Raw genomic sequence first — 13,604 nt, 5'->3', positions numbered from 1 at the left:
GCTTTTAGGTGATTTTCCTTACTATTTTTCAGTTATTCTGTAGTGTTGCTTCCATAAATAATATATATTTTTAAAAAGTATTAAAAATCCCATGCCCAGGGACTCCTGGGTGGCTCAGTTGGTTAAGCATCTGCCTTCGGCTCAGGTCATGATCCCAGGGTCCTGAAATCGAGTCCCACATCGGGCTCCTTGCTCAGCGGGAAGCCTGCTTCTCCCCCTGCCTGCCACTCCCCTGTTTGTGCCCTCTCTCTCTTCCTCTCCCCCTGCCCCCACAAATAAATTAATAAATAAAATCTTTAAGAAAAAAAATCCCATGCCCAGCTGGGTATTGGAGGCAGGGATGCAAAGGGAGGAAGGAGTGATTGAACCAGAGATAATCTGGTAAGCTGTCTTACCACAAACAAAATCCAAATGAGGGTGCAGAGTGGCTATGACCCCACTGTACTTCCTAGTCCCATTTTTAAGATATGTGTCTGGAAGCCCCCTCTGATAAGCACTGCCTGGCTATGGCAGCTGTTGAACCCTTTTCCGCAGGTCCTCGAAGAGACCGTCTCTTATCTATATCCTCTAGGTTGACTTCGTGAAGAAACAATTGAAAGCTGTCTTTGAAAGACTTAGTGTGGAGCAACAGAATATAGAAAATTATCTTTCAGACTGGAGTATGAAGGTAAGTGTGATGCGTGTAGTAGTTTGTTTATCAGTTTGTCATGTATGTTAGATAAAGCATATATGTTTTTTTCAGATACTAGATTATTCTACAGAAGAAAGAAGTAACTTGCTTAATGAACTGCCCGTGGAATTAGAAGCTTTGGAATGCCCGTACCCTGATTTGAAATTTTCAATTCTTCATGAGTTCTGTAACTTTACAGAGAAATATCAAAAGAAACTTCAAGACTTCGATCTGCAGTTAGAAGACATATCCAGGTGATAAGATAAAACTACTTGAATTATGTAGATTTTTTGCCACTAAATTTTTATTTTTATTAGGGGTTGCTATACTTCTGATTTATTGGTTTCATAGTTACTATGTGTTTGGAACATGACTATTTGTTGAATGAGGGTTCTCTTTCCTCCAAAATAATTTTCCTGAACAATGGCTTTAAAGATTTTTATAAGGTAGAAATGTGATGAAAATACCCCCTCACCAAGCTCTTTACTGCATAATTAAGAAATAGTTTTCAAGCATGAATTTTCAGTAACTATGAATTTTGATTTTAAGGTGTGAAGCTCTTCTTCAGTGGAAATTTATGAATCAGTACTAATAATAATTGATTGCAATGGAAACTGTATCCATGGAATTATGTTACTTGTAATCCAGTGTGATTTTGTCCTACAGTAAACACAAAGTATGTTTTATAAATTTTTAAAAACATGTTGAATTTTTTTTTAGATAGATTTTGGATGTATCCTGAGATGACAAATCCTCTTCTGAATGACAAATACAACATTAGGGGATTTAAAATTCAGTTTTGGCTGGGCCATCTTCTGTAGTATAAATTCTGTACTAAAATTAAGTTAATGAACAAAGCCAGAAATGCCACTGTAGGTTAGATCATTAGCTTACCTCATGTGTGTTTTGTACATAAAGTTTCTGAGGAACACTTTATAGGAAAATATGCCTTTTATTCTATTACATTGACCTCAAAATTTTCTTCAAAGAATATATATTTTGAAAAAAAAGGAAAACTATTGAAGGGACACATTTATAGTAAATTAAAGTAAGCCTTTTACTAAATTTCTTACATTTCTTAATGAATTGCCTATAAATGAAACTTTTTTATATGAAATTATAAGTAACAACAAGGAAAACCTTAAATTCCTACCAAGTAGAGTTCTTTGCTTTAGTAGCTTCTTGATCCAACTCTGGTTACAGCTTCTACTTGTCTTGACATACTTGGAGAGGCAATCCTAGGTGAAGTCTGCATCTTTCCTGACCCACGCTTTTTCTTACATCTCTATGGGGATAGTCATGTGTTCCTCCTAGGCAGACACTTTTTGGTCTTCTAAGATCGCCTTTTCTCCCCTCCTCTCTGCCTTCCTTTTTTCCGTCCCACCTTGCAATAAAGCTGGGGGGAAATTAATAATATATCATTTATATGTACTGATTGATTAATTAATTTACTGTAATTGAAACTCAGTCACAATGAAATGCTAACTCAACCATACACTTAGTTGAAGTCTCTAATTGTAAAATAAACATCCTCTCTCCCTTCCCCTCCCAACCTTGTTAAAGAGATTTTAGAGCTCATCAAGTAAGAAGGAGAGGGTTTTTTGTTTTTGCTCTTTTGTTTTTCTGGGGGTTGCATTATAATCAAGCTGCTTGTGGCTATGAAGAATGTAAATTGGACTCCTTCCTTGTAAAGCATGTTGACTGCCCTATTACCTTCCTCCCAGATGGATCTTGTCCCCCTAGGAAATCTGGCTGAGCCTATGGTCTTTCTAGGTTAGTAGCTCCTAGACATGGAAGAGTTTGCCTTTGTAGCCTGTAGTGGACCCTCTCCACTAAGACCTATCCTTCACAGCCCATTTTCCTACTTTCCTTTTCATGTAAACTCAGTTTCTGCTCTTCCTTTGTACAATGCTGTACCACTCAGAAAAAGTTGAGATTCACAGTTCCATTGCCATTACTGAAGTTTAAGTAGAGAATAAGATGCATATATATCACATGCTGAGATTTCTGCAGTGGGAAGGCATACTGAAGGAAAAATAGCCTAGGAAAGCTCAGTGGAGTAAGTAAAGTTCACTCACTATGGAGTTTAAAGATTGAAGAGGATTAGAATAAGGCAGAAAGGAGGTAGGGAGGACATTCTAAGAAGGGATATGAAATGACTAGACTGTAAACCCCTTGAAGACAAAATAACTTATTAGCAATATTTGTGTCCTTAGCACCTAGCACATCCTGGCACATAGCAGCTTTCAAATAAATGATTGTTCAGTTGAGTTGAATTAAAGGTGAAAACAATGAAGGTGAGAGTGGCAAGGCATGTTATGGGAGCAGTAGGAATCCGCTTTGGAGGAATATAGGCTCATAAATTAAGAGGCTGCTTGCCACATATAATTATCCAAAATAAATTTTACATAATTACTGATATGTTTTACTTGATGAATATTTATTGGGTAATCCTTAACATGTAGTGGTTTGTGCTAAGCTCCTTGGTAGGGGGGCTCAACAGACAGACTAGACTAGAATATGGCCTTGCCTTTTAGAAGGCTTAAAATGTTTAGGGGAGGCAATATACACATGTATCCTGACCAAATAAAAACTATATGCAAACACAAGCTGAAGAGACGATTTTATAAATATGCTGGTGATGAATGATGAAGCATCATTAAAACTCAATGAGTTTTTAGGAGTAGTCTCTTTGAGGAGAAAGAGAGTAAATGGGCTATTTTGAATAAATACAGAGGTGGTTGGCATCAGCAATCTGTGGCTGGTGGACAGTAAGTCCTGCAAATGTACTCTTCTAATTCGCATGTTGAATTATATGTTTAGCTGTCATATTCATGGGACTTAGCATTTGCCAGTACCTGCCACTGTTTTGATATGACCATATCCTGTTTTGGGTCTAGTTGTTAGGCCTTGTGAGAATCCATATGGATTGTGTACTGTATGTACATATCTGTACCAGTGAGTGGATGCTTATTTTAAACAGATGTGTAGTACTGTGACATAAGATTGAAATATCTGGGGGACATTTTTAAATTATAAAATTTTCATTGGGCTAAAGGCAGTGGATGCCATGGTTAATCCCAACATTTATTTTAATTCCTTCTATTTTGTGGCCCCTCACTGGTTCGGGTTGGAATGACTCTATCCCCAGATCCAAAGGTAGGCTCTGGTGTTAGGAGTGTGTACCAGTCAGTAACCTCTTTCCCCAAGCTACAGTGACTAGATTTTACTCTGAGTGACACGGGAAGCTATTGGAAGCAGAAGTATGAGAGCAGTGTGGAGTAACAAGACCTAACTTATGTTTTAGCAGAATTACTTTGGGAGTTGCTGTGTTTAAGATGGAGGTAGAGAGGGCAAGAAAAGATTGAATGCTTAGGAGGTTATTAAAGTAACCCAAGTGGGCGATAATGGTGGCCTGGATCGCAAGTAGGGGTGGTATGAAATAGCCAGCTTTTGGACATATTTTAAAGGTAGAGCCAACAACATCTGCTGGCGGAGTTCATAAGGTGTGTAAAAAAGAGCAACAAAAGAATAATCCAAAGGTTTTGGGTTGAGCAACTGGAAAGATGGAGTTACCATCCACTGAGATGGGGAAGACTGTAACAAAAGTAGGGTTGGGCTGTGTGGAAGTCCAAGTGGTCAGGTTTGGACATACTGAGTTTGAGGTGCTGTTGGATAGCCAAGTACAGGTTTTGTGAAGACAGTCAGTTATATGACTGTGGAGTCCAGGAGAGAGATCTGAGCTGGAGCTTCGTATTTGTGAGTCATCGCCGTGAAATCGGGTGTGATCAATGACATAGTGGGTAAAGAGACAAAGGAGAGATCAAAGATGGATCCCTAGCATCTGTTGGCATTAAAGCATCAGCAAGGAGAGGGGTAACCAACACTGGATGCTGAGAAAAGGTCTATGAGATGTGACCTGTCCAGGAAGGCAAGTGGAGAGGGAGTGGTCAGCAGTGTGAGTGGAGGAGGGATGATCACTGAATAAATGCTGCTAAGTCAAAGAAAATGTGACTGATAATTGATGATTTGCTCTAGATGATAAACAACTGTTGAGTCATTGATAACCATTTTCATTGAAGAAGTGGGAACAAATGGCTAATTGGGTTGGATTTAAGTGAATGGGAGAAGAGGATTGAAGATGATGAGTACAGACAACTTTTCTGAGAAGTTCTATATAAAGGAGAGCAAGAAAGTAGGGCCAGACTTTGTTGTTGGTTTGTCTTTTGTTTTGCTTAAAATGGGGGAAATAATTACTATGTTTGATGCTGATGAGAATAATCCAGTGATGGGATTTGGTACACGAGTAGAGGAACAGATTGTTCACCTGCTATAGTAACAGGCGGGGATGCACAGTACCTGTGCAGGTACTGAGAGGTGAATAGATGTCAGAGTGGCAGTCCATGGAACTCTGAGTAGTAATTCCAAATACAAATGATAAAGAAATTTAGGAAAACCTCTCTACTCGTCAGAGCAATACAAAATTTTTTAAATGCTCAGATTTTTACCTATAGAATGGTAAAACACAAAAAAATTACCCAAGGTTGAAAATATGAAAGAAATGAGCATTTTTATACGTGAATGATATATGAATTCTTTTGGAAGGCAGTCTGGCACTATGTCATCCAAAATCTTTATAAATGTGAGTAATCATTGTTTAGAAATAATCTTAAAGGAAAGAATCATAGAAGTGAAATAAATAGTTGGCTTCAAGGATATTCAATATTGTTTTTTTCCTTTCTTTAGTGATAGGAAAATCCTCAAAATGATGAAATAGCCAACAATTAGAGGATTACCTTCATTAATTATGATACAGCCATGTAATGGAATACCACAGTCATTGATAATTATATTAAACAATTTTTCATGACATAAATAGTTGCAATAAGTTGCTATGCAATTAGAAATTAGGCCACAAAATAGTGGATTCTCTTTTTTTTTTCCTTTTCTCTCTGTGTTACATCTGCATCTATAAAGCTACAGAAAAAAGACCGGAAGTTTATCCAAACAAGAATAACAATAGTTATCCCCAGGAGGTAAAATTATACATAAGTTTGGCATACCTGCTTTTTTCTATTTGTAAAGCAAAAACACAGATTTCTAAAAATGCAAGTTAAAGAGTGAAGGGGATACTATTGATATTTAATGAGTACCCATTGTATGACATGACAGGTACATGCCATTTTAATTCTCAATACAGCGCATTTAAAAAACAACTTTACAGATGAAGAAACAGCAGCTAAATGGAAAGTGAATGTCTCCAGTTTCTGAGCTAGCAGATAGCTGAGCAGGAATGAGTTTCTTCTGCTCATCTGAATTGAAAGCTTTTCCCTCATACTACACTACTTCGAGCATTTACATGTATCAGTTGTGTTGGTAAAATTGCCTTGACTACTAGGTCAGTGCCGTTGAATAGAAGTACGATGCAAGCCACAAATACGAACCACATTTGGAATTTAAAGTTTTTAAGTAGCCACGTTAAAATATTTTTTAAAGGATGAAATTTATTTTAATAGTATATTTCATTTAACTCAACAGTTCAGAACAGTAGAATTTCAACATATAGTCAATATTTTAAAATTATTAATGAGATACATTACATTCCATTTTTCATATAAAGTCTTTGAAATCTGGTCTGCCATATTACACTTGCAGCACACTTTATTTGGGACTAGCCACATGTTAAGTCCTGAATAGCCACATGTGGCTTGTGGCTACTGTCTTAAACAGCACGGCTTTAAAGGGTGTTGTCTTTACTCTAATATATTTTTTCTTTAAATCTGACTGCAATTGAACCTATTTCTTTATTCAATATGTGTGAAGCTATTTAGATTCTATTTAGGCTGTATTTCACTAGTAACACGAAGACAAGTTTAATTGCTTGTTTTAGACTCAGATGAGATTGTGGCTTTAATTTCCTAACATTTGGATGAATTAATCATATAGATGAGACATAATTGTCTGATGCTCCATTTAGCTATGTCAGATCTGAAGCCAATATGCAGCGAAAGCTATAGAGTGATAACGAGTCATTTCTACTTTATTGTTTGATAGGCATATTAAATTTTAAATATTGATTCATACTTATTATCCTATTATTTTATGAGATCAGAATCTGAATACTATTTAAAATTCACAATGATTATAACAATTTTGTCCCTCTGGTGTATATATTGCTAAGGCCTGTAGTTTCTTATTTTTTCAACTAAATTATTTCCATTTACTCTACTTATTATTTTTTAGTAGTCTTATATGTTTCCTTATATATGTATTTTTTCTCTTAATACAGAAATAATTACATTTATTCCAGAAAATTTTTTAAAAAATCAAGACAAGCAAAGAGAAGGAAGTAAAAGTTAGTCTTAAGTTCCCAACACCAAGAGATATTTTCTGGTAACATTTTATATATTTAAGTTATATGTATATTGTTTATAAAAATGGAAACATACTCTACACATAGTCATTGTTCTTCCTGTTTATGAATCAAATCCAATATTATTCATTTTTCCAATCAATGTTTACTAACCTGTATCTTAGGTCACTGTACTAAATATTGCTTTACAACATATTTTTTATTATACACATGGTATTATGATATGTGGTTGTACCAGATAAATTCAACCCATCTCCTGGTCACATTTTGGTATTTGTTTAAAAGCCTTGGAACAAACAACTCTGTTGCTATATTTTGAGTAATCTCATGATGATTCCCTTAACACGAATTTCTAGAGGTGGAATTGCTGAGTCAAAGGGATTGAAAAATTCTAACACTTTTGAGAGTATGGTTATATTGCTCTCCAGAAAAGTAGAAACACTTTATATGTTGACCGACAGACTTTCCATTGTTTGGTTCCTCTTTTGGATTTCATTGGATTTTACAATCATGTGTGAATATCACCAGTGTCTTGTTCATATTCTCTTTTTCTCTCTTTTTCAATACTTTTTTACATAGCATAGCTCTGTCACTGTCTTTATGTGAAAGTTTTGCCAACAGAATTGGCAAAAAGATGAACAAGATAAAACACAGCATCAGAAACCAGCACTCAAGAACAGTGAGTGGCCTCATGTAATTTTCTTTAAAATATTTTTAATAAGCAAATATTTACATGTGAGGATATTACTTGATGAATACAAGATAGAAGAAAGAGAGGGAAAGGAGCAGAGTAACTGATATTTGCTTACTTGATGGAGTTACAACAAGTTAAAACATGGGGCCTTAATTACCAGGTGGACTTCTTTTCTGAGAATATAATCTCAGAACTTTTGGAAAATTTCAGTGCCTGGGGATGTCCAGTCTCAGGTTCTAAATTTCTGGTCTGGGCTGGTTGTATGTCAGGGTGGCTAGTAAGGGGAGAAGTGCTCAAAATCAGGAACATGATTATTTGAACAATGGTGTGTTCACTTAGTCACATTGGTTACATGACTCACTCGAGCAACACCCTGGGTTACTGCAAGTCTCATTTTCTCTTGACATATTCCAACATGGTTTGTCCAACCTGACTTTGCAATTTGTATTTGTTAGAGGGAGGTCATAGTTACAGACTATGATTTATTTTTTGTCATATATATTTAATAACTTTCTCTTAAAATAAATACATCAATGAAAATACTTAAGTACTTTTATGACTCTTGAACTAAAAGCCATATTTGACGATTGTTCAACCTACTTTGGGTCTGTTGTGGGAATAAAGTATATTTTAAGTTCTTTTGGCTATAGTGGAATGCATTTTTATCAAGGGAGAAAAATGGATGCATTTTCTATAGGATACTCCAAAACGCAGGCTTAGAGTTTGCCTTGCTTGTTTAATAATTCAGTCTGTTTATTTACTTGGATGTAATGTTTGTTTAAATGTATCTGTGAAGATATGTCTAAAAATAGTGGCTATAAGTTTCTATGTTCAACTGTCTTATTGTTAGTATCACTGCAGCCCACACCTGCCTTCTTGATATAATTGTTTCAGGTAGAAACTACACAGTGTAGTGGTGTTTGAGGCTACATTTTTTAATACTTTGGAGACTGAAAAATCTGGATTTTATAGGATGAAGGAGTGAGAGTCATTTATGAGAGGTTTCTGTTCTTTGCTGGGTGTGAAATCAAATTAATCTTGAGTAAATCAGATTGGAGAAAATGGAAACATAGCAGTTTGACAGATTTGTGTCCAGGACAATTGACATATGTTGTTTTTTTTTTAACCTGGATAATACAGATAAAATTTATTATTAAAATAATAAAATACGTGTAGCTATAAGCAAAGATAAGATTAAAATTGCTATGGACAGGTTTGCCAAATTTTGATAAGAGAGGAATTATAATCCCTATTTTATATAGCAAATCAATTGCTCATAACAAGGTTTTCCTATTCCTTGTACCTCGAGGTCCAATCCTTTGAGGAAACCATATCATTAGAACTGAGATTATGGAGAACCAGTAACGTAAGAAATTATAATCACCACACTCAGGCTTATGTCTGTCTGCAATATTAGTGCCTGTATAAGAACATAAATTTGAATATTGATAAATGTCTAAAAAATAATGCACTGAGAAAGAGAACCATCGGTCTTCTAATCCACTCTTATAATTTCATAATGACTACTGATAGTTGGTTTGAGGTAATATAACATTTTTATGTGGCATTTAAAATTTCAATAGCCTGAGGCACCTGCCCTGCTCAGTCATTAGAGCATGTGACTCTTGATCTTAGTATTGTGAGTTCAAGCCCCACTTTGGGCATGGAGCCTACTTAAATAAATATTTATATATAATATATATATATATTATATATAAATAAAATGTCAAAAGCCCTCAGTGGTTATATATAATATATAAATAAATGTCAAAAGCCCTCAGTGGTTAAATTTTTCTTCATGCCATCCCAAAGAAGTAGGCTAGTTTAATTATTCTTGTTTTTGAACTTGGAAAACAGAGTCATAATGTCTATATAAGTAACTTTATTCACTTCAACTTTGTTGCACTTAAAAATGTTCTTGTTTCCCCAAAATGAAAAATAAAATGGTACATGGAGGCAAGTTCTGGCTCAATAGGATTAAAAAAAATGGAGCATATAGTGTGTTTGTAGTTGATCTTGTCTTTACTGATTCTGTATATTTGAGTTTGAGCTGGTTTTGTTTAGTTTTGGGTCTTTGTCTTAAAAATGGCCCTTGCTGTTGAACACTTGTCAGCTGCCAGTCATCTGAGGAATGTTAGTGTACATGGTGGTCTCTGGACACATTGTATCTGCATCTCTTTAATCTCTACATCCTTCATTGCACTTTCCTTCCAAAACAATATTAGGATGCCATATTTTAAGAAGTCAATTTTCTTTCCTTCAGTTAGCTATCAAATAAGGTATCTTCGGCTGTAAGTTAGTGAATCCCAACCCGAGTCAATGTCACTTGAAAAACAGGTGATTTCTTTTCTTATTTCCCATAAAGTGCAGAAGTAGAGAAGTCCAAGCGCAGTGAAGTCTGGTTTTCTGCATTCTCTTGCTCTGCCTTCCTGCAAGGTAGACAACTTCCCGCAGCAGCTCCCACAACACTCAGAGGCAGAAAAGGACCTTTTCTTCCTTGTAAGCTAGGACACCTTTGCCCTAGAAGACATCTTCTCACATTTCATTGGCCAGAATTGGGTCAGAAGACCCAACACTGGCCAGAAGACAGGAAGCTTGTGAATGGATGTTTGTAAAGGGCTTAAAATCAATCAAGAGTCTCTCTCAGGGCTGGGGATGGTGTTCACCTTCCCTGGAGTGGAGACCTTATGGAGAAAGGTAGGTCTTGAATAAAATTAGGATTCTGATGGGCAGAAGCAGTAGGGGCAATGTTTGCTCCAATTACCTTTTCCTTACACTTCTTATGATGAATGTATTTGTTTAAAACCTAGCATATGGAGTGGTTGAGCCATTATGTTTTACTTTTAACAGGCTGTTTTATCTCGGTCATACGATCTCAAAACTTTCACTAGGAATTATATTGCCTCTTGAAACTGTGTAGATGGATGTAGGGACAAAGGATGGTTTAGGAGTCTTGCCATTATCCCAGCTACTCCACTTCTAAAAAATACACATTCTAAGTAAAAAGTTGAGCTTTCTATGACAACTAGTCCTCCTCAAAAAAATCTAAGAAAAAACAGTGTACTTGCTGTGTCAATAGCAATTGCAGCTTCCAAATAAATCACTTCACCTCCTCTTCTGGCCAGATTCATGCCCCTAAACCCTTCTGTAAGAAATTCTGGAGTCATCAATTTTAGAACCCTGCCATATTTTCACTTTCCTGTCACCTCTCAGAACACTGTGGCTTTGGATGCTGATGCAAGTTCTGGCGTTACCCTATGAGCAATTTTGTTGTTGATTCTTTAATTCAGTGGATTTCGGCCATACTTCTACACTTGATCTTAGCCAAAAGGCTGAAAAGCAATGGCTATACTGCTGAGAGCCTACCTTATTCTAGGCATCAGCTCCCGCCTAAGTAGACAGACTGGGCAGAGCCTGGGCACCCTGGAGGTGAGAACTGCTAAGTGAGAATGGATCTCCTGCAAAGACAATGTACTTACCCAAACAAAACCCAAGGAGAAAATTCTGTTGGTCAGAAATAAGTTTAAGCATAGGGAGCCCCCTGTAAGCCAGGCTGAAAATCAAAGATAGATTTATATTTGGATAATGGTAGTGGGGTAGTGTGGTAGTTGGGTGGGGAGATAGTTTCAGGAACCACGCTGATTAGATTCAGTGTTTGGGTCTGATTTGGAAAGACAACATTAAAAAGTAGAGTCAAGTCGTATTTCCTAGAAGGTCAGACCCAATGCAGCCAAACAAGGTGATTACATCAGAGCTATCTTTTATTCACATTAATCCACCAGTGGTTCACTCCAATCCTGCTTCTTAGTGTAGAGAAGCACTAGATGTCTCCTGCCACTGTTACACTAGAAGAATTTAGAGTCTTTCTTTAGTCCAGATTCACTCTGGCCAGTTGCCAATCTCAAGCTAGCTGTTGGATGGATCAGGGAGCTTCAGGAGGTACTACCCTTTTGCTGGAAAGCTCCCTTCACTCTGAGAAAATTATAAAACAACTTTCAGCCATTTGCAAACACAGTGTTTGTTTCGTAGATTTGTCTCTGCTGTTAAAGTACCCTTAGGTACCTTGTTTGCCGCCGCTGGCTGCCTCTCTGCCTCTCCCCCGCCACAAATGTATGTTGATGTCATGGATCCAGGACCTTAAGGAAGTGACTTAAGCATGACTAAGAAGAAAATTGGTAGCTAAGTTAATTGTAAGTCAGTTTAGGATTTTTGGGATGTTTCAAACAGGTAGAATTCGGGGAAAAATCAGCCTTGATGTAGCTAGATTCTTACAGCTGTCGTTCTCCTTTTCTGAATTACCTATTTTGTATCACATCCTGGGATATCATGATAAAATTATATCATGGGACTTCATTATGGGGTGGGGATGGTAGGTGGAGACTGAATGGTAGATATCTCACACTTCTGCAGTCTGGGATTTCCTGAAGTGTTAGAAGTGCCCAATAAGCCTGGAAACTGTAAAATCTCGGTGTGCTATTATAAAGATGAAAATTATGAAACGTTTTAAATTAGAAAATTTGGGTGGACAAAAAGAATAGAAATTGCAGAGACCTGCCAAAGATTTTTTTTTCTCTAAAGATAATTTAAAAATTACGAAAGTTTAGGATAATTTTAAAGCCTTCTTTAAAATTTTTTAAATTATGGAGTCACTTTTCAAATTCATTAAGTAGGTAAGTGATCAGAAGAGTTTTCAATAGCTGTCTAATTTAGCTACTTCTGTCATTGGAATAACCAGCAAAGCAATTGAATTAAACAGGAACTTTGGAACGTAAGAGCTAACCTTAGGGGCGCCTAGATGGCTCAGTTGATTAAACCACTGCCTTCGGCTCAAGTCATGATCCCAGGGTCCTGGAATCGAGCCCCGCATTGGGCTCCTTGCTCAGCAGGGAGCCTGCTTCTCCCTCTCCCTCTGCCTGCTTGTGCTTGCCCTCACTCTCTCTCTCTGTGTCAAATAAATAAAATCTTTAAAAAAATAAAATAAAAGCTAACCTTAGTTATTTTATATAGCTTAGCTATTTTATATAGGTGTTTCTGTACAATGAAAAGACGTTTGATTAGGAAAGATAAATGTCCAGATTGGAATTTAGAAATGCAGATTTATTAAATTCGATTTTATTTTAGAGGCTAAGTAGGAAACAGCCACTTTGTTATTGTGAAGAAGCTATTATGTTTGAATATTCCTCTTAGATTTTTACTATCCAGAAGACTCAGTACGTATATAATGGTGGGAGCTTTCTCCCTCACAAACAGCATCCTAATGGAGATGTATGACTGTGCCATTACTATTGCCAATGTGAATATTTGCCTCAAAATTTAAGCCTGTGGCTCTGGAAACTGCTATAAATACTCTAAAACAATAATATTGTGAGCATTTATGTATCATTTTAAAGTATGTTTTTTTGTTTTTATTCGATGTATACTAGAAAAATGACTTACAATTTGTGTAATTGTGGTAATTGGAAAAAGCTGTTGAAATATGAGGTTTCTAAAATCAATAAGAAGAGCAAAACGGATGTGATCATTTGTGGCATACTTGGTTTGAAATAGTTTTGATGTTATATTATCATTTCATATGTTTAAGTGGTTTTAATGTTGTCACTATAATGGCACCGAATTAATACATTCACAAATACGTAAAAAGGCACTCAGTGCCACAAATTCTCCTGCTGCTACATTTATTTATGTACACTGCTTAATGTGTGCTTTTATTTGAAAAGCATTTTTGTAAATGTTTGCCATTTGCACTTTCTCTTTGAGTGTAGCCGAAATCTTGCACCACCATTCAGTATGAGAGATCATCAAAGCAATTAGCTTAGAAGTACTTCTCCATTTACCAAAGGATTAAAACTATTTTTGAAATTATGGGT

The 13,604-nt window shown here is 36.3% G+C and overlaps 1 protein-coding gene across 2 annotated transcripts in view; it reads left to right on the top strand.

Annotated features, from left to right (window-relative positions):
• Nucleotides 1-13,604, top strand: part of CCDC148 (coiled-coil domain containing 148) — a 224,724-nt gene that overhangs the window by 82,483 nt on the left and 128,637 nt on the right. For both annotated transcript variants that reach the window (XM_057317926.1, XM_044381556.3), the window contains 2 exons: nt 572-667; nt 743-924. In XM_057317926.1, coding sequence (XP_057173909.1) covers nt 572-667; nt 743-924 — 278 coding nt within the window. The remainder of the gene's footprint in view (nt 1-571; nt 668-742; nt 925-13,604) is intronic.

Source organism: Ursus arctos, unplaced genomic scaffold (genome assembly GCF_023065955.2).
Source record: "Ursus arctos isolate Adak ecotype North America unplaced genomic scaffold, UrsArc2.0 scaffold_1, whole genome shotgun sequence".
In the NCBI taxonomy this organism is placed as follows: domain Eukaryota; kingdom Metazoa; phylum Chordata; class Mammalia; order Carnivora; family Ursidae; genus Ursus; species Ursus arctos.
This window is presented reverse-complemented; position numbering and strand designations above follow the sequence as displayed.